Source organism: Staurois parvus, unplaced genomic scaffold (assembly GCF_062004578.1).
Source record: "Staurois parvus isolate SC_StPar_1 unplaced genomic scaffold, SC_StPar_1.0 ptg002206l, whole genome shotgun sequence".
Lineage (NCBI taxonomy): Eukaryota > Metazoa > Chordata > Amphibia > Anura > Ranidae > Staurois > Staurois parvus.
In genome coordinates, this window is record NW_028320002.1 from 120001 (window position 1) to 139157 (window position 19157).

General features: G+C 52.1%; 1 protein-coding gene across 1 annotated transcript in view; it reads left to right on the forward strand.

The window, feature by feature from the left end:
* The window catches only part of ATRX (ATRX chromatin remodeler), a 110961-nt gene that overhangs the window by 53182 nt on the left and 38622 nt on the right, over positions 1-19157 (forward strand). Inside the window, exons 13-18 of the mRNA XM_089665465.1 lie at positions 684-780; positions 3492-3680; positions 4562-4703; positions 5363-5472; positions 7908-8054; positions 9767-9944. Of these exons, the coding sequence (XP_089521591.1) occupies positions 684-780; positions 3492-3680; positions 4562-4703; positions 5363-5472; positions 7908-8054; positions 9767-9944 (863 nt within the window). The remainder of the gene's footprint in view (positions 1-683; positions 781-3491; positions 3681-4561; positions 4704-5362; positions 5473-7907; positions 8055-9766; positions 9945-19157) is intronic.

The window sequence follows — 19157 nt, forward strand, 5'->3', positions numbered from 1 at the left end:
TCAGTACCAGTGTGACCCGTGTGTTGTACATGACATGGGGGAGGGTGTTCCCGTTCTGGACTTCGGTACCAGTGTGACCCGTGTGCAGTACATGACATGGAGGGTGTTCCCGTTCTGGGCTTCGGTACCAGTGTGACCCGTGTGCAGTACATGACATGGGGGAGGGTGTTCCCGTTCTGGACTTCGGTACCAGTATCAGCGCAGTGTTTTCTATTGATGTGCGTCAATTGATGAGCTCCTCCACAAAGACAAGTAACTGGGTGTTCTTGGTCAGCCCACAGAGACCCCCCCCCCCCTCCATATTGCTGCCCACAGGGACCCTCCCCCCATATTACTGCCCACAGGACTCCCCTCCCCTATATGACTGAAGTTCTACTATAGCACAGACATTAAATGTCTCTTCTGCAATATAATATCAAACCCCCCCCACTTGCTCAGTGTCCTCTCTGTGCAGCGCATGCACAAGTGTGACGTCATCTCGTAGTGACCAATGAAGATGACTGGAGACTGGCGCACAGCAGAAGATATGAGTATTAACCCCTTTTGTTCCTCTTAAATACCGTGCGTCTATTATTGGACCTGATTGAGTAAAGCGGTGTCAGAGCGGGACAATTCCATCATGGGACACAGAGGAGGGAAGACGCTCCGAGACCTGAACTCTGCGGGGTTCTCTTCTGTTACAGGGCAGCAAAGAAGGAGGCTGAAGAGAACCAGAGGAGTTACAAGCAGAAGAAGAAGAGGAGACGGATCAAAGTGCAGGAGGACTCCAGTGACTCCAAGGTACTGTCATATATCCGGGGACACAGCCAGGCAATGCATTGTACAGGACCCCGGGTGGGGGGGAATAATGGGGCACAGCCAGGCAATGCATTGTACAGGACCCTGGGGTGGGGGGGGATAATGGGGACACAGCCAGGCAATGCATTGTACAGGACCCTGGGGTAGGGGGGATAATGGGGACAGAGCCAGACAATGCATTGTACAGGACCCCGGAGGGGGGGGAATAATGGGGACACAGCCAGGCAATGCATTGTACAGGACCCCGGGGTGGGGGGGGAATACTGGGGACACAGCCAGGCAATGCATTGTACAGGATCCTGGGGTGGGGGGGATAATGGGGACACAGCCAGGCAATGCATTGTACAGGACCCCGGGGGGGGGGAATAATGGGGACACAGCCAGACAATGCATTGTACAGGACCCCGGGGTGGGGGGGAATACTGGGGACACAGCCAGACAATGCATTGTACAGGACCCTGGGGTGGGGGGGAATAATGGGGACACAGCCAGACAATGCATTGTACAGGACCCCGGGGTGGGGGGGAATACCGGGGACACAGCCAGACAATGCATTGTACAGGACCCCGGGGGGGGGGGGAATACCGGGGACACAGCCAGACAATGCATTGTACAGGACCCCGGGGGGGGGGGAATAATGGGGACACAGCCAGACAATGCATTGTACAGGACACCGGGGAGAAGGGGATAATGGGGACACAGCCAGACAACGAATTGTACAGGACCCCGGGGTGGTGGGGGAATAATGGGGCACAGCCAGACAATGCATTGTACAGGACCCCGGGGTGGGGGGGAGTAATGGGGCACAGCCAGACAATGCATTGTACAGGACCCCGGGGTGGGGGGGAATAATGGGGCACAGCCAGACAATGCATTGTACAGGACCCCGGAGGGGGGGAATAATGGGGACACAGCCAGGCAATGCATTGTACAGGACCCCGGGGTGGGGGGGAATACTGGGGACACAGCCAGGCAATGCATTGTACAGGATCCTGGGGTGGGGGGGATAATGGGGACACAGCCAGGCAATGCATTGTACAGGACCCCGGGGGGGGGAATAATGGGGACACAGCCAGACAATGCATTGTACAGGACCCCGGGGTGGGGGGGAATACTGGGGACACAGCCAGACAATGCATTGTACAGGACCCTGGGGTGGGGGGGAATAATGGGGACACAGCCAGACAATGCATTGTACAGGACCCCGGGGTGGGGGGGAATAATGGGGACACAGCCAGACAATGCATTGTACAGGACCCCGGGGGGGGGGGGGAATACCGGGGACACAGCCAGACAATGCATTGTACAGGACCCCGGGGGGGGGGGGGGGGGGGAATAATGGGCACGGTCAGGCAATGCATTGTACAGGACCCCCGGGGGGAATAATGGGGACACAGCCAGACAATGCATTGTACAGGACCCCGGGGTGGGGGGGATAATGGGGACACAGCCAGACAATGCATTGTACAGGACCCCGGGGTGGGGGGAATAATGGGGCACAGCCAGACAATGCATTGTACAGGACCCCGGAGGGGGGGAATAATGGGGCACAGCCAGACAATGCATTGTACAGGACCCCGGAGGGGGGGAATAATGGGGACACAGCCAGACAATGCATTGTACAGGACCCCGGGATGGGAACAGGGGAGCACAGCACTCTGGGGAGAGGGGGAAATAATGGGGACAGGGGAGCACTGCACCCTTGGGGGGGGGGGGGGGGGATATTGGGGGCAGGGGAGCACAGCACCCTGTAGTGAATACTCTGTGGCAGAGGTGTAGTCTGAGCCGTTATCTTGGCTGTAATACCTCCTTGTGGTCTGTAGGCGTCACTGTTGTCATGCTTTAGATACGCTGAACGTCTGTGTTTTGTTTTGATGTCAAAATTTGATTTCATTTTTCGTTGTCTTTTGAATGAAAATGTAATTTTAGTTGTATTTTAGTCATCTGAATTCGTTGTATTTTAGTCGACTCAAATATAATGGGGTGAGTTACATATGTAAGCATTTCTCTGGAATCGCCGAAGTCGTTCTATACTGTCGTAGTGACAATCAAAAGCCGCGTTGTTTCTGGCGTTGAGGGTTGGGCACGCACTACACACACAGATTTAGCCGGGGTGATAAAAATTGTCTTTATAAATAAAACCAAATTACAGAAACAAATTGTTTTTTGACAAACAGAAGTTCAGCTTTAATATATGAACCCCGTGACCTGTCGGCTGTACCGCCATTGCGCAGATTTCCCCAATTCATCACCAATATTAAGGAAAATCTCAGTAGGGCCTTTTTCTTTCAGCAGCTCAGTGACGCCCCCACTCACTCTTCTATGGTAGCGCAGTGTTCATTTTGAGGTCAAATTTCGAGTTTGTTTTAGTCGTCTGAATTTCGTCTTTTGAATAAAATTTCGACTCAAATAGTTCCCCTCCAGCACCTGATAGAATTTGGAGATCTCTGATGCTGATTGACAGATGGAACTGCAGCTTCCACTCCCCTTCTCAGTTCTATCGTCTGACCAGACATGGCCCTCCTATGTAATGTGCACCACTCATGTCTGGGGGGTCGATGGGGGGGGGGGGGGTGATTGGTGCCTTACAGCCCTCCCCCATTCTATGAAGTGTTCCAGTATGACATTATACTTCATATCACCAATCTTCCTTCTCAGGACATTCTGATTAATGGCATTACTCTTCTGTTTAGGGTAATTCAGAGGACGGTGACCAGGATGACGACTCCGACTCCAAATCCCCAGGAAAAGGTCGGAAGAAGATCAGGAGAATCATAAAAGATGACAAGCTAAGAACAGAAACTCAGAATGCCTTAAAAATGGAGGAAGAGAGAAGGAAGAGGATCGCAGAGAGAGAGCGAGAGCGGGAGAAGCTGCGTGAGGTGAGGGGGAGGCGGGAGGGGGAGAAGGATGCGGCAGGCAGGAGGGGGAGAAGGATGCGGCAGGCAGGAGGGGGAGAAGGATGCGGCAGGAGGAAGATGCGGGTGGCGGAGGGGGGAGGAGGATTCTGGAGGGGGAGGAGGATTCTGGAGGGGGAGAAGGATGCGGCAGGGGGAGAAGGATGCGGCAGGGGGAGAAGGATGCGGCAGGGGGAGAAGGATGCGGCAGGGGGAGAAGGATGCGGCAGGGGGAGGGGGATGCGGCAGGGGGAGGGGGATGCGGCAGGCGGAGGGGGAGGAGGATGCGGGAGGGGGAGGAGGATGCGGGAGGGGGAGGAGGATGCGGGAGGGGGAGGAGGATGCGGGAGGGGGAGGAGGATGCGGGAGGGGGAGATGTAGGCGGAGGGGGGATGGTTGAGGATGAGAGCGGTGGGGGAGAAGCTGGCGGGGGTGAGGGGGAAGGAGGGGGGATGGTCGAGGAGGGGAAGCTTGCAGGGGGTGAGGGGGAAGCCGCAGAGCATTTCTTTTCATCCTCCATCCTACAATTGGAATACACAGATTTTGTTTGGTTCGGGCCTGATGAATATTATACACACAAGTGCGACAGATTGATCTGATAAGATTGGTTTGTGTGTGGCTCAAGCACCCTGCATCCCCATAGGTTGTAAGTATCTCCCGTCAACCAGTTAGGTGACACAAGAGGCAGCCTATGGGGATGCCGGGCCTTTGCGTGGAGCTGGAGAGGGCGTCTCGGCAATCTCATTTCTATGGAATGTGACTTCCAGGACTGCCACCAGCTTGTACAGGCCGGAGGATCTTTAGTTGGATGTATTCCATATCCAGTCTGATATTAGAGGAAGTTGATGATGTTTTTGGGTCTTCAGGTCATCATCATGGAAGATGCTTCGCCTGTAAAGTGTCCAATTACCACCAAACTGGTTCTGGATGAGGATGAGGAGACAAAGGAGCCTCTGCTTCAGGTTCACAGTAGCTTGGTGACCAAACTGAAGCCTCACCAGGTAGACGGTAAGAAATCGTTCAGATTTGCTGAGATGTAAAATATTCACCAATAGTGATGAATGGCCACTCCATAGCTTCTCACCTCTGAGGTCAGGAGATATTGGGGATTGTAGTTGTCGTGCTCTACGGATGGAAACGAGTTTATAATAGAAGAAGTGATGACGTGGTTTGTTGTGTCATTCCTTCTTCTGGGTTCACGAAGGCCCCGTGTGTGCGACTCTCACTGCTTCCCACAAATGTCTGCAATGTATGGGGAAAGATCTCCGCTTTACAGACTCCCTGATACCTTCCATGTCGTCGTCATCCCCTGTCTGTATATCAATGTCCCTCTCAAGAGGTTCCCTCTGCTCCCCCGATGGAAGTGCTGAGCATCCCTGTGATCCCTATTGCTACCTCTCTGTAAATTACTGTCCCTGTGCCCGGAGAGTCCTGTGCTGTGGAGGAGGAAGATTTGATCCGTAACCACTCAGATGTTAATAATCGTCTGTTTTGTCGGTGGGAGGAAAATAATGAACCGGAACCTGCGGCGGGGTGAAGCCATTGTTCACACCGTGTGCTGGCGGGGTGGGGCGTGTGCTGGCGGGGCCGTGTGCTGGCGGGGCCGTGTGCTGGCGGGGCCGTGTGCTGGCGGATTTCTGTAACCTGTCCTAATTGTGTCCCTCTAGGTGTTCAGTTCATGTGGGATTGCTGCTGTGAGTCGTTGAAGAAGGCGAAGAAGGAGTCGGGCTCTGGCTGTATATTGGCTCATTGTATGGGTCTTGGGAAGACTTTGCAGGTGAGGTTTCTATTCTGCATATAATAAAATGTGTACACGGGGTGAGCGGTGCCATGCAGGTTGTCAGCAGCCCTCCCACACAGAGAGGGCAGAGGGGATGAAGGATCGGTAGGATGTTTATCGTATGGCACACTTCATGGTGGTGGACGTCTCCCTTCTTACCACCAGTGAGTGGCTGAGGTGCCACCAGTGAGTGGCAGGGGCGCCAGCAGTGTCTGGCGGGTGGCAGAGGTGCCAGCCGTGTCTGACACATTGAGGTCTGAGGATCTTCACTTCCCCAACCATACTCCATGTAGACGTTTCATCTCTGCAGATGGGAAGGTCGGCGTGTAATCCCGGAACACTCCAGCTGTGCAGGAATGACAGATTCTCATTTCATTATGCGGGATGATGTCATTCCACCACCAGCCAATCAACAGGCTGAAATCCCAACACCTGGAAATAACCAGGGAGCAGCTGGCAGGGGCCAGCGAGGGATTTAACGGCTGCATTGTTGGAACCAGAAGGTGAGTATAGCTTTCAGTATGGGCATTAGATCCACTTGGAGGACAGAGCTCTCCTCCAAGTCCCAGACCCAGTTTCTGGTCATGGATTATTCCGGTGCTGGGCCCGGTCCTGTTCTGTTCCATCTCCTTCCAGTGACCCGGGTGACATTCTCTGCTCCGGGTTTTTCATGTGTAAATGTCCTCACCCCCTGCACCCTCCTGATCCACACACAGCACACCCCCAGGACTCATCTGTGGGGGTCACATGTTTGGCGGTACACTGGGACGCCATTCGCTGGCTGAAGTCGGCGGTTCGTCTAATCTGTGTATTTACTTTAGTCTGGGAGCCAGCAGTTTGATCTTCAGCTTTCCTAGTAATTGGTTCTTCCCCAGGGGTGTATTTACAGACAATTCTAGTCATAACAATTACATTAGTCGAATAAAAATATTCCAGCCTTCGCTCGCCGTATTCTCGCCGTTATTCCAGTGAATGCGCCGTATCAGGCCAAAGTATAACGCGAGTTCATCGTTGTGCGCCTTTCCTTTTCTTCTCAGCCACTCAGTAATGGGAAAGGAATTCGCTGCTTTTTTGGCCGAGCACAATGTTTATTTTTACATTAATTTTCAGTTTAGTTTCTTCATTTAGATGTAGTATTAAAGGAAAAGTGCGGGAAAATGTTGCACATCCTAGTGTGACGGTCTGTAAAGTGCGGGAAAATGTCGCAAATCCTAGTGTGACGGTCTGTAAAGTGCGGGAAAATGTCACACATCCTAGTGTGACGTTCTGTAAAGTGCGGGAAAATGTCACACGTCCTAGTGTGACGGTCTGTAAAGTGCGGGAAAATGTCAAACATCCTAGTGTGACGGTCTCTAATGTGCGGGAAAATGTCACACATCCTAGTGTGACGGTCTGTAAAGTGCGGGAAAACTCCATTTATACTTTACCTGCAGGTGAGCTCAGAATAAAGCACGTTCGGGAGATATTCCCGGGAGCGGCAGTTGGTGACATCACCGGCACATGCGCTCTGAAGGAACGGTATACCTGTGCTGTTCCTTCAGAGCTCTGTGTCGTGGCTCTAGCTCCCGTGTGCTGCTTGAGTGGCTTCTCCGCTATTCAAGTGGCCGCAGCCTGGAACCTGCACAGAATATTGGGTCAGAAATGGGAAGCCTCAGCAGTGGTGATGGCATGCTGCTGGAGGGCTTCTTTTTTAGGTATTTCATAATGTGCCAGTATGCGATGCCCCGAGGTGCGTGCGGTGCCCCGTGGTGCGTGCGGTGCCTCATTGTGTGCGATGCATACTAGCACATTATGCCTTTACCTTGTGGGGAATTTTTTTTTTTTTTTGTAGGTTTACTACTAGCGCTTTAACCACTTGTGGCCCGTCCACAGTACATTTACTGCAGGTGGCAGCTCCAGGCTAACCATTGTACTGGTACATCACTTGGCACATGCACACTGGGGCATACAGCAGCGGGTCACAGTGCTCAATGCCTGGCAACTGTGAGTGGTTTGGGGTATCATGTGATCGCTATGGCCAATCACAATAGTATCCTGATCACGGACACACCAGACATATGATGGCGCTGTGCTGCACTGGTGGCAGTACAACTTCAAAAAAAGTCTCCATGCCTCTTACTAAATACATCAGACTGTCTATTTCCAGACCCCACGTCTGTGGGCAGCCTCAGTGTAGACAAACTTTGGTTTTCTCAAGTGAATTTTCAGAAGATGCTCTGAGCGTCTCCCATACATGACATGACGAGTCTGAATGTCGTCATTAAACCTTCTGATTGGTTGAGATGAATTGTGACCTGCCCACAGCAGCACATGTAGAGTTTCATATAAGTCGGTCACAACGGTAGAAGCTGATTTGTTCGATGTCAATAGGTTGGTCATGTGATCATCCTGAATGTTACGTAATCCGTTTTATCAATGTTCATTCTTCCCAGGTGGTGTCTTTCCTTCACGCCATCCTCCTGAACGACAAGCTGGACTTCAGCACGGCTCTTGTGGTCTGCCCATTGAATACCGTTCTCAATTGGCTCAATGAATTTGAAAAGTGGCAAGATGGCCTAGAGGAAGATGAGAAGCTGGAGGTTTGTGATCTACTTGACTTCATAGTACGACCTTAGCTGTGTAATCTATAGACTAGAAATCTGTGGAGCCCTCACCATCTGAAGATCTTGCTGGACATTCCATTCCAGAACTATGGCCATGACTATGGCGTAACCCCCTCCCCCATGGCCATTGATATGGCGTAACCCCCTCCCCCCGTGGCCATTGATATGGCGTGGCCACTGATATGGCGTAACCCCCTCCCCCCGTGGCCATTGATATGGCGTAACCTTCCTTCCCCCGTGGCCATTGATATGGCGTAACCTTCCTTCCCCCGTGGCCATTGATATGGCGTAACCTTCCTTCCCCCGTGGCCATTGATATGGCGTAACCTTCCTTCCCCCGTGGCCATTGATATGGCGTAACCTTCCTTCCCCCGTGGCCATTGATATGGCGTAACCTTCCTTCCCCCCGTGGCCATTGATATGGCGTAACCTTCCTTCCCCCCGTGGCCATTGATATGGCGTAACCCTCCTTCCCCCGTGGCCATTGATATGGCGTAACCCTCCTTCCCCCGTGGCCATTGATATGGCGTAACCCCCCTTCCCCCGTGGCCATTGATATGGCGTAACCCCCCTTCCCCCGTGGCCATTGATATGGCGTAACCCCCCTTCCCCCGTGGCCATTGATATGGCGTAACCCCCCTTCCCCCGTGGCCATTGATATGGCGTAACCCCCCTTCCCCCGTGGCCATTGATATGGCGTAACCCCCCTTCCCCCGTGGCCATTGATATGGCGTAACCCCCCTTCCCCCGTGGCCATTGATATGGCGTAACCCCCCTTCCCCCGTGGCCATTGATATGGCGTAACCCCCCTTCCCCCGTGGCCATTGATATGGCGTAACCCCCCTTCCCCCCCCTTCGCCATGGCCGTTAATATGGAGTTGGCTCACTATAACATCCTCCAAGATTTTGTAGGAATTTGTCCCATTTGTGAGGTCAGGTACTGATGTTCGATGAGAAGACCTGGATCACCATCAACATTCCAGTTCATCCCAAAGGTATCCAGTAGGGTTGAGGTCAGGGCTCTGTACAAGACACTGGAGTTCCTCCACACCAAACTGGTCATCCATGTATTCATGGATCTGGCTTTGTACACGGGGGACAGTCATGGGAGAAGAGAAAAGGGTTTTCACCAAACTGGTCCTCCATGTCTTTATGGAGCTGGCTTTGTACACGGGGGACAGTCATGGAGGGACAGAAAAGGGTCTTCACCAAACTGGTCATCCATGTCTTTATGGATCTGGCTTTGTACACGGGGGGACAGTCATGGGGGGACAGAAAAGGGTCTTCACCAAACTGGTCCTCCATGTCTTTATGGAGCTGGCTTTGTACACGGGGGACAGTCATGGGGGACAGAAAAGGGTCTTCACCAAACTGGTCATCCATGTCTTTATGGAGCTGGCTTTCTACATGGGGACAGTCATGGGGGACAGAAAAGGGTCTTCAAACTGTTACCACAAGGCTGGAAGAGCACAATTGTCTCCAATGTCTTTGTATGATGGAGGATTACCAGGACCCTTCACTGGGGACACCTGAGCTTCATCATCTGGAGGGGAGGGTTTCACATACTTTTGGCCATATCATGTATACCTGTAAAGAGTTTTGTGAATCTGGGTCATGTTCCAGTTTGAAGAACGTTAAATGGGACCATTAGCCAGTCTCTGCTAAGTGAGTGTTTCTTCTCCAATCAGGTTACAGAACTTGCGACTGTGAAGCGTCCTCAGGAACGAGGATATTTGATGCAGCGCTGGCATGACTATGGAGGCATTCTAATTATCGGTTATGAAATGTACAGAAATCTGACTCAAGGGCGGAATGTGAAGAGTAAAAAGCTGAAGGAACTGTACCAGAAGACCCTGGTGGACCCTGGTAATGTACCGCACACAGTGCAGTCTGGACCTTCTGTTTGTTTCTCTCTGTGACTCCGTTGTAGGCGGTGGGAGGAATGTGCGCTTGTCATGTCTCTGTATGTTGCTGGTGATGCGGTTGTGCACATTGGCGTGTTACTAGCACATTTGTGTTCAGCTCAGTTCTGTCAAGCAATCACTCTCAATTTCCTTCAGAGCAGCACAACTTCCTCTAGTTACAGTTGGTGGATGGGAAATATTCTCTGCTCACTGTGTAATGGCTACTATATTGTATGGGTTGGGGCCACACCCACTGCGTGTGTTAATATCACATTAAGGGGCCCATTATAAAGTATATAACGTGCACTGCAGTAAAAATGCATAGGTGTGAGCCTACTGAGACCCCTATGGAGGTCCAGAAGCTTTTTCCTTTTACAGGCCCCTTATGGGTCTTCTGAAGGCTTCTTATCCTTCTACAGGCCCCCTATGGAGCTTCCAAAGGCTTTGTGTCCTGCTACAGGCCACCTATGGAGCTCCCGAAGGCTTTGTCCTCCTATAGGCCCCCTATGGAGCTCCCAAAGGTTTTGTCCTCCTATAGGCCCCTATGGAGCTCTGGAAGGCTTTGTCATTCTACAGGCCCCTATGGAGCTCCCTAAGGCTTTGTTATCCTATAGGCCCCCTATGGAGCTCCCTAAGGCTTTATCTTATAGGCCCCCTATGGAGCTTTCGAAGGCTTTGTCATTCTACAGGCTACCTATGGAGCTCCCGAAGGCTTTGTTGTCCTACAGGCCCCCTATGGAGCTCCCAAAGGCTTTGTCCTCCTACAGGCCCTCTATGGAGCTCCCAAAGGCTTTGTCATCCTACAGGCCCCCTATGGAGCTCCCGAAGGCTTTGTTATCCTACAGGCCCACTATGGAGCTCCTGAAGGTTTTGTCGTCCTACAGGCCCCCTATGGAGCTCCCAAAGGCTTTGTTGTCCTACAGGCCCCCTATGGAGCTCCTGAAGGCTTTGTCATCCTACAGGCCCCCTATGGAGCTCCCAAAGGCTTTGTGTCTTGTTACAGGCCCTCTATGGAGCTCCCGAAGGCTTTGTTGTCCTACAGGCCCCCTATGGAGCTCCTTAAGGCTTTGTCCTCCTACAGGCCCCCTATGGAGCTCCTTAAGGCTTTGTTGTCCTACAGGCCCCCTATGGAGCTCCTGAAGGCTTTGTCATCCTACAGGCCCCCTATGGAGCTCCTGAAGGCTTTGTTGTCCTACAGGCCCCCTATGGAGCTCATGAAGGCTTTGTTGTCCTACAGGCCCACTATGGAGCTCCTGAAGGCTTTGTTGTCCTACAGGCCCCCTATGGAGCTCCTGAAGGCTTTGTTGTCCTACAGGCCCCCTATGGAGCTCCCGAAGGCTTTGTCATCCTACAGGCACCCTATGGAGCTCCTGAAGGCTTTGTCGTCCTACAGGCCTCCTATGGAGCTCCCGAAGGCTTTGTGTCTTGTTAAAGGCCCTCTATGGAGCTCCCAAAGGCTTTGTCGTCCTACAGGCCTCCTATGGAGCTCCCGAAGGCTTTGTGTCTTGTTAAAGGCCCTCTATGGAGCTCCCGAAGGCTTTGTGTCCTGCTACAGGCCCTCTATGGAGCTCCTGAAGGCTTTGTGTCCTGTTACAGGCCCCCTATGGAGCTCCTGAAGGCTTTGTCCTGCTACAGGCCCCCTTTGAAGCTCCCGAAGGCTTTGTGTCCTGCTACAGGCCCTCTATGGAGCTCCCTAAGACTTTGTCATCCTACAGGGCTCCCTATGCAGGTCCCAAAGGTTTCCCTTTCTGCTACAGGCCCCCTATGGAGGTGCGAGAGAGGCTTTTTCGTCTTCTACAGGCCCAGGTCTTGGGGCAGAGCTCTCGGCTTATACTGGTCATCAGGTTGTAATGGTTTGAATTGTGCAGCTGTGTTCGATGTGTAGAAGTCATGTTCATCTTTGAAATCAGGAGAAGTCTTCTGACACTCCTTCCCCTCCCCCCTACTCTACATGAAAGAGGAGAGCCCGGCAGTGCAGCATAAATCTACCAACTGACTCCTAACCGGCCACTGAGTGCTCTGGGGACCCATGTGTGCAGCAGCAGTGAGGGGAGAGGAACTGTGAAGGCTCAACACACAACTACTAGGCAGTGACCCACCGGACTCCTTAAAGCCCCACAGCTACTTACATTCCAGGTGCAGCAAAACAAAAGGTGTGCAAATCATTTTTCTTTAGAAAGTAGCTACAGCTGGAGAAGAAAAGCCTGTCCCCTGCCAGCATCCTACAGAGAAAGGTGTTTGCTCTGTGTGGAAGCAGTGGTCTCTCTGCAGAGGTCTGAATCGGACCTAAAGCTCTCCAGTCAGCAACATTCAGGCTGCCTTCTCATAGGAAGACTTAAGATCTGACTCGGCATAGGATGTGTTGGAGCTCTGCAGAGAGACCACTGCTTCCACACAGAAGGCAAGGGTCATTCTGAGCAGCATGCTGGCCCGGGCAGACTTTTCTACTCCGACTGTGGCTGCTTTCTGAGGACAATGAAGTGTAAGGCTTTGCACGCCCTTTGTTTAGCTGCTCCTGGAATGAGCTCATTTACAGTGAATGTTTGGCTCTCAGGGCCCATTTGCTGTGATGGGGAGATGTTTCCTCAAAACTGTACATGGAAGATTGCTTTGTGACTGTTGTGAAAGATGGTGTATGGACAGTATAGGGGGAAGCTCCTCCCCCATCATGTGTCATCCAATCACATCGACCCCCCACTGGCTTCATCTGGAAGCTCAGGTGACCAACCACTGAAGGCATCTGCAGAGGACCAGTTCCTGTCATTGGTGACACCTTTGCAGTGTTTATTTCTCACTTCCTTTTGGGGCCCCTCTGAGGACCTGATCCGGGGTCCTGCTATTACTGAGAAGCATTTATTACAGACCCTTCCCCCGGTCCCCTGGAGCACCCGTCACCCCTCCTTTATACGAAGAGTTGTCTCCTATATTACCCCTCACACCCATCACCATCAGGGGAATTGAATGGAACGTTTGGAGGTTTCCTGGAAGGTGAGTGACCTGTAGAAGACCCCCCCTTCCCTCGGAGCCCCCCATTGCTGTGTGCAGTCACACGGAGCAGACATCACGCACGGTTATCCTCCAGTAGTTGGTGTTCTGGCCGCACTAGACAGGGCTGAGCTGCAGATGTGCCGATGTTTGGAGCCCATTATGGGGGTGAGTCACAGCTGGCAATGACCTGCCTGCCAGTCACATGGAGAGTCGCTCTGCGGCTTTAGATGGGAAAACATTCATTGCTGGGAAACTTTGTACATTAAAAATGCAGAGAAGCCGTATGGACGCTATACGTTCTGCGTTTGACTTCTGGAGTCCCTGGAGATCATTGACCCCCCGATGGGAAAGTCCTATTTCTGCCAACGGCCGAATCCCTGACTGTGTTCAAACCTGGAGTACGGGACATGGCAACCGCTACCGGGGGGGGATTCCCAGGATGTGCTCCCCAGTCCGTGCTCCCCTCGCTGAATACTGCCTGCTCACTGCTAGATTTCTTTAGGAAAACACTACACAGCTAGGAAGTAGCTTTAGTGTGTGTGTGTGTGTGTGTGTGTGTGTGTGTGTGTGTATGTATATATGTGTGTGTGTATGTATATATGTGTGTGTGTGTGTAATATATATATATGTGTGTGTGTATATGTGTGTATGTGTGTGTGTAATATATATATATGTGTGTGTGTATATGTGTGTGTGTGTGTGTGTATGTATATATATATGTGTGTGTGTGTGTAATATATATATATATATGTGTGTGTATGTATATATGTGTGTGTGTGGTGATCCTGCCATAGAGCTCCTTGTTTCTGTTTTGCTCTGTCACCCAGTTGTAGTCACTCCTAGTGATAGCTTATACAGGCAGTTTCGCATACGTGTATACATGTTTATGTAGTTGGCAAGAGTTTGTGCACACGTGTGGAAGCTTGTGGAGGAGGATGAGAGCAGAGGAGGTCCTGGGTGGGGGGAGTAGGGGAGGATGAGAGCAGTGGAGGTCCTGGGTGGGGAGGAGGATGAGAGCAGAGGAGGTCCTGGGTGGGGGGAGTAGGGGAGGATGAGAGCGGAGAAGCTCCTGGGTGGGGGAGAATGAGAGCGGAGGAGGTCCTGGGTGGGGGGGAGTAGGGTAGGATGAGAGCGGAGAAGCTCCTGGGTGGGGGAGAATGAGAGCGGAGGAGGTCCTGGGTGGGGGGAGTAGGGTAGGATGAGAGCGGAGGAGGTCCTGGGTGGGGGGAGTAGGGTAGGATGAGAGCGGAGGAGGTCCTGGGTGGGGGGAGTAGGGTAGGATGAGAGCGGAGGAGGTCCTGGGTGGGGGGAGTAGGGTAGGATGAGAGCGGAGGAGCTCCTGGGTGGGGAAGGATGAGAGCAGAGAAGGTCCTGGGTGGGGGAGTAGGGGAGGATGAGAGTGGAGGAGGTCCTGGGTGGGGGAGTAGGGGAGGATGAGAGTGGAGGAGGTCCTGGGTGGGGGAGTATGCGAGTGGAGGAGCAATCTGGCTCTAGGTTCAGGGACATTCCTTCCTTCCTTCTCGAGCCTGTTGGGCTGGGGAAGAATTCTGGGCACCTTTTTGGATGGTGACTTGTTGATCAAGAGATGAAAGTCCGTTGATGACTATCCTGGAACTTTGGACTCTTTGGCTGTCTCTTCAGCATTGGACACCAGTTGGATGGTGTCATGATGGTTGGATACATCATTTGTCACTGAGCAACCACAAAGTCTCACTGTGGTGCGGTAAGAGGTAGTTTGAATTCTTTCCTGGTCAGAACTTCCAGCCTTATACATCCCAAGCAGGTTTCCTCAGCTGGCAGCACCTTGACTGTCACAGGTGAGGAACGCCAGATGTGGACCTCCTGGAATCAATGTTTAACAAACAACTTGACAGGTTTGTCTCCAGCTCCAGGGATCCTCTAGCGAAGGCAACGGGTGCTATGGTGGCTCTGTGGGGTCAGTACTCCCAACCAGTGCCTTTTCTCACCTGAAACTTCCTCATGTGCCACAGGATGGAGCGAGAAGATTCCAGTGCTCCCCAGATGGATGTGGTATACCAGCCTGTTAGGATTCCTGGCAAACGCTCCATGGGCACTACCAGATCTTCACCATCTTCTGTCCTGAATACCAGTTTGCCATCTTGCTTCTCAGCCACTGAATTGCAACTGAAGCCTGGATTCTAAGACAGAGCATCTTACGTTGTGATTTCTGTGCTTAGGCATGGCTGGAAGTAGACTGCCTAGCTCTATCATCAGACATGGAAGACCATCTTCACTGGCATGAGTCTCTCCATGGGATGAATCCTCTTCTCAATGCAGCTGGCTCTAGACCAGCCTTTGGCTCTCCGTTTCTGCCCTTCCCACCTGTTTCAGAGACCATTGCCCTCTCACTCCTTGATCAGGACTTTGTCACATAATGGAGGAGGAGAAATCTTGTGGGGGAGAGCAGAAAGGCTCCAATGGGTTTTTTCCTCCCATGTATGTACAGTTGGGTTTCCCCCATGTATGTACAGTTGGGTTTCCCCCATGTATGTACAGTTGGGTTTCCCCCATGTATGTACAGTTGGGTTTCCCCCATGTACATACGGTTGGGTTTCCCGTGTTGGTTTAGTCCTATTCCTGTCCATATTGGACTCCATTCTGCTCCTTTTTTGCACCCTTGTTGACCATGTTTCCCTCCACCTTTTCATCGAGTATGATCTAGTTCAGTAAATGTTCAGTAACAGTTTGGTCATCGTGCGTGTTGGCAGAAGAATTTTGCTGCTCATTTAGAACAAATAAACTTTTTTTTTTTTTTTCTCTCTTGAGCGGTGTGCGCGGGGCTGCGTCCCAGCTCTTGTGTGCAGTCATTTGATGCCTTGTTTAAAATCCAGCCATGGTCACCAAGTCAATCAGGCGACTGGAACCCTCATATGTTCTTTATTTATTTTTTCTTCTGGAATTGTGTAAATTGCTTCATCTGCTTCGTCAGGCAACAGCCATTTGTACGGCTGTTCCTGGAGATGTGGGCTAGTTGAGAGGTGCGTGTGGAAGGGATCTTCTGTGGGATCTCAGTGAAGGTTCTCCCACAGAAATATGACCAGCTGTGAAGTGCATGTGGATGGGATCTTCTGTGGGATCTCAGTGAAGGTTCTCCCACAGAAATATGACCTGGTGATATGAGAGGCACATGAACATCCTGGTTGTCGGCTATAAGGAGAAATGTGGATCAAACATAACTTACCACGAGACTTCTATATGACTGTTCTCATCCCCACCTATGGATGCCAATGGCCAGCTGGTCCGAGGCTCACCCCACAACTACCTTTCATCCCCTAACCCCCTCTGATATCTGACTTTTCTCACCTATAGATAGAGGCCAGCCTCTAAACAATACACATCTACCACTCAGAACCCATATCGCAGGTGTGCCCCGGTGCTGTGCCGGATCTCCCCTAGACTCTTCGCTTCCTCAAGGCAATGAGTGAAAAGGAGCTTTACAGTCCTTCCATTTCAGGCCTCTCTTGTACACGCTTTCCCCTCGGCTCAGTCCCTCCACTCCAGGCCTCTTGTACACGCTTTCCCCTCGGCTCAGTCCCTCCACTCCAGGCCTCTTGTACACGCTTTCCCCTCGGCTCAGTCCCTCCACTCCAGGCCTCTTGTACATCGCCCTCCCCTCGGCTCAGTCCCTCCTATCCAGGCCTCTCTTGTACACCGCTCTCCCCTCCATACAAACTGAAAACCGATGGTCACACACCAGACGCTAGTCCCGCCGTAAACCTTTAATGCTGGTCTACTCACAACCTGCTAGTCTTCTCTTTGACAGTTAATCGCAGCATCAGTTGAAGGAGCCCTGGCGGGTTGTGTGTAGACTCCATCGGGGGAAGGAGTCCTGGCGGGTTGTGTGTAGACTCCATCGAGGGGAAGGAGTCCTGGCGGGTTGTGTGTAGACTCCATCGGGGGAAGGATTCCTGGTGGGTTGTGTGTAGACTCCATCGGGGGAAGGAGTCCTGGCGGGTTGTGTGTAGACTCCATCGAGGGGAAGGAGTCCTGGCGGGTTGTGTGTAGACTCCATCGAGGGGAAGGATTCCTGGCGGGTTGTGTGTAGACTCCATCGGGGGAAGGAGTCCTGGCGGGTTGTGTGTAGACTCCATCGAGGGGAAGGATTCCTGGCGGGTTGTGTGTAGACTCCATCGGGGGAAGGATTCCTGGTGGGTTGTGTGTAGACTCCATCGAGGGGAAGGAGTCCTGGCGGGTTGTGTGTAGACTCCATCGAGGGGAAGGATTCCTGGCGGGTTGTGTGTAGACTCCATCGGGGGAAGGATTCCTGGCGGGTTGTGTGTAGACTCCATCGGGGGAAGGATTCCTGGCGGGTTGTGTGTAGACTCCATCGGGGGAAGGAGTCCTGGCGGGTTGTGTGTAGACTCCATCGAGGGGAAGGAGTCCTGGCGGGTTGTGTGTAGACTCCATCGGGGGAAGGATTCCTGGTGGGTTGTGTGTAGACTCCATCGAGGGGAAGGATTCCTGGCGGGTTGTGTGTAGACTCCATCGGGGGAAGGATTCCTGGCGGGTTGTGTGTAGACTCCATCGGGGGAAGGAGTCCTGGTGGGTTGTGTGTAGACTCCATCGGGGGAAGGAGTCCTGGTGGGTTGTGTGTAGACTCCATCGGGGGAAGGAGTCCTGGCGGGTTGTGTGTAGACTCCATCGAGGGGAAGGATTCCTGGCGGGTTGTGTGTAGACTCCATCGGGGGAAGGAGTCCTGGTGGGTTGTGTGTAGACTCCATCGGGGGAAGGAGTCCTGGTGGGTTGTGTGTAGACTCCATCGGGGGAAGGAGTCCTGGCGGGTTGTGTGTAGACTCCATCGAGGGGAAGGAGTCCTGGCGGGTTGTGTGTAGACTCTTGGTAATAAGGTTTTATAGCGGGTTGAAGTCTGGTCTTTGGCCTCCATTTTTCTAGTCACGATCGTTGTCTGCTCTTACCATTCCTGGGATATTGTAGCAGACTGCCGTCTTCCATATTGGATTTGCTGTTCATTCTTCCATTTTTGGTGATTTTCATGGCTCAATATATAAACCGTTCCCTTTTCCCCAGTTTATAGTCCATATGACCCGGAATGTGGGAACCTTGCAGGGCCTCCTCTGACCTCCAATGCTGGATTGTATTAGCACGGTGTAATTCCCTCTTCTCAGGATAACCTGGAGCTCATTCCCTCGCCTTTGATTCCTTAATAACTGGTGCATTATTTTTGCTTAGTTGGGTTTCACAGACCTGAAAGCTTTGATTTTTATGGTTCCACCGCGGGCAGACTTCAGAACTGCTGGGCTATCATCTGTGGTCACTCTGCACCGTCCAAAGTATCTTTGTTTTTACTGCTTTACACGTCATAAAACAGGAGAAAGCTTCCCTTCCCCGGAACACTGTGAGGATATAAGGAGCACAGCATGACCCTTCCTAATGACCGTGGCCCTGGAAGGGACCCGATGTCTGTGCAAGTGATGGTGCTGCTGCTACGGCTCCCGGATGCCCACCATATTGTCTGAATGCTGAAGGCGGCACTCATCCACAGACTGTGAAATCTACTGATTAATACACCGTAATGTAGACGTTATGCTGTGGAGGGTTAATCAGATATGTAATGAGATGATTTCCAGTCCTTGGACCAGCGCCAGCTTTTACATTCGTAGAGAACTTGAAATGTAATGAATTCCCAGAGTGGGAGCAGAAGGGTTCTAATGGGTTCAGGCCTTCTAATGATGGCCAGCGTGGCATTTAGGATGACCTCCTCCCCTAGCTGTGTGCACTGCCAAACCATTTACTGCATTCAATGTACAGCAGATGTCAGTTCAGATGGGTGCAGATTGGGGGTCCCGGGGTGAACCCCAGAGCCTTAGGTTCCTGCATGATATAGAGGACATCTGTGGTTTATTTTTCATTTTTACCCCTAAAGAGGGCCTGTACTGTGCCCAAAAATCTTTTCACACTTATTGGCTTACCATGCTGCCTTCTACACTGTCTGTGGAGGTGGCCATCTTGGTAGAGGAGCAGAGCTTTGCTTCCTCTTGTAGGGGCTGTCCCCTTGATTCCTTGTGATCTGAAGACTGGAGGAGTAATGAATAGAGGTGGCGGAAGCACAGATCCTCAGGATGGATGACATAGATGCAGGGAGAGCCTTGCACTGCAGGTCACCAGTTACGACTTCCCCTCCAGCAAGGAGAACAGTGAGCAGCAC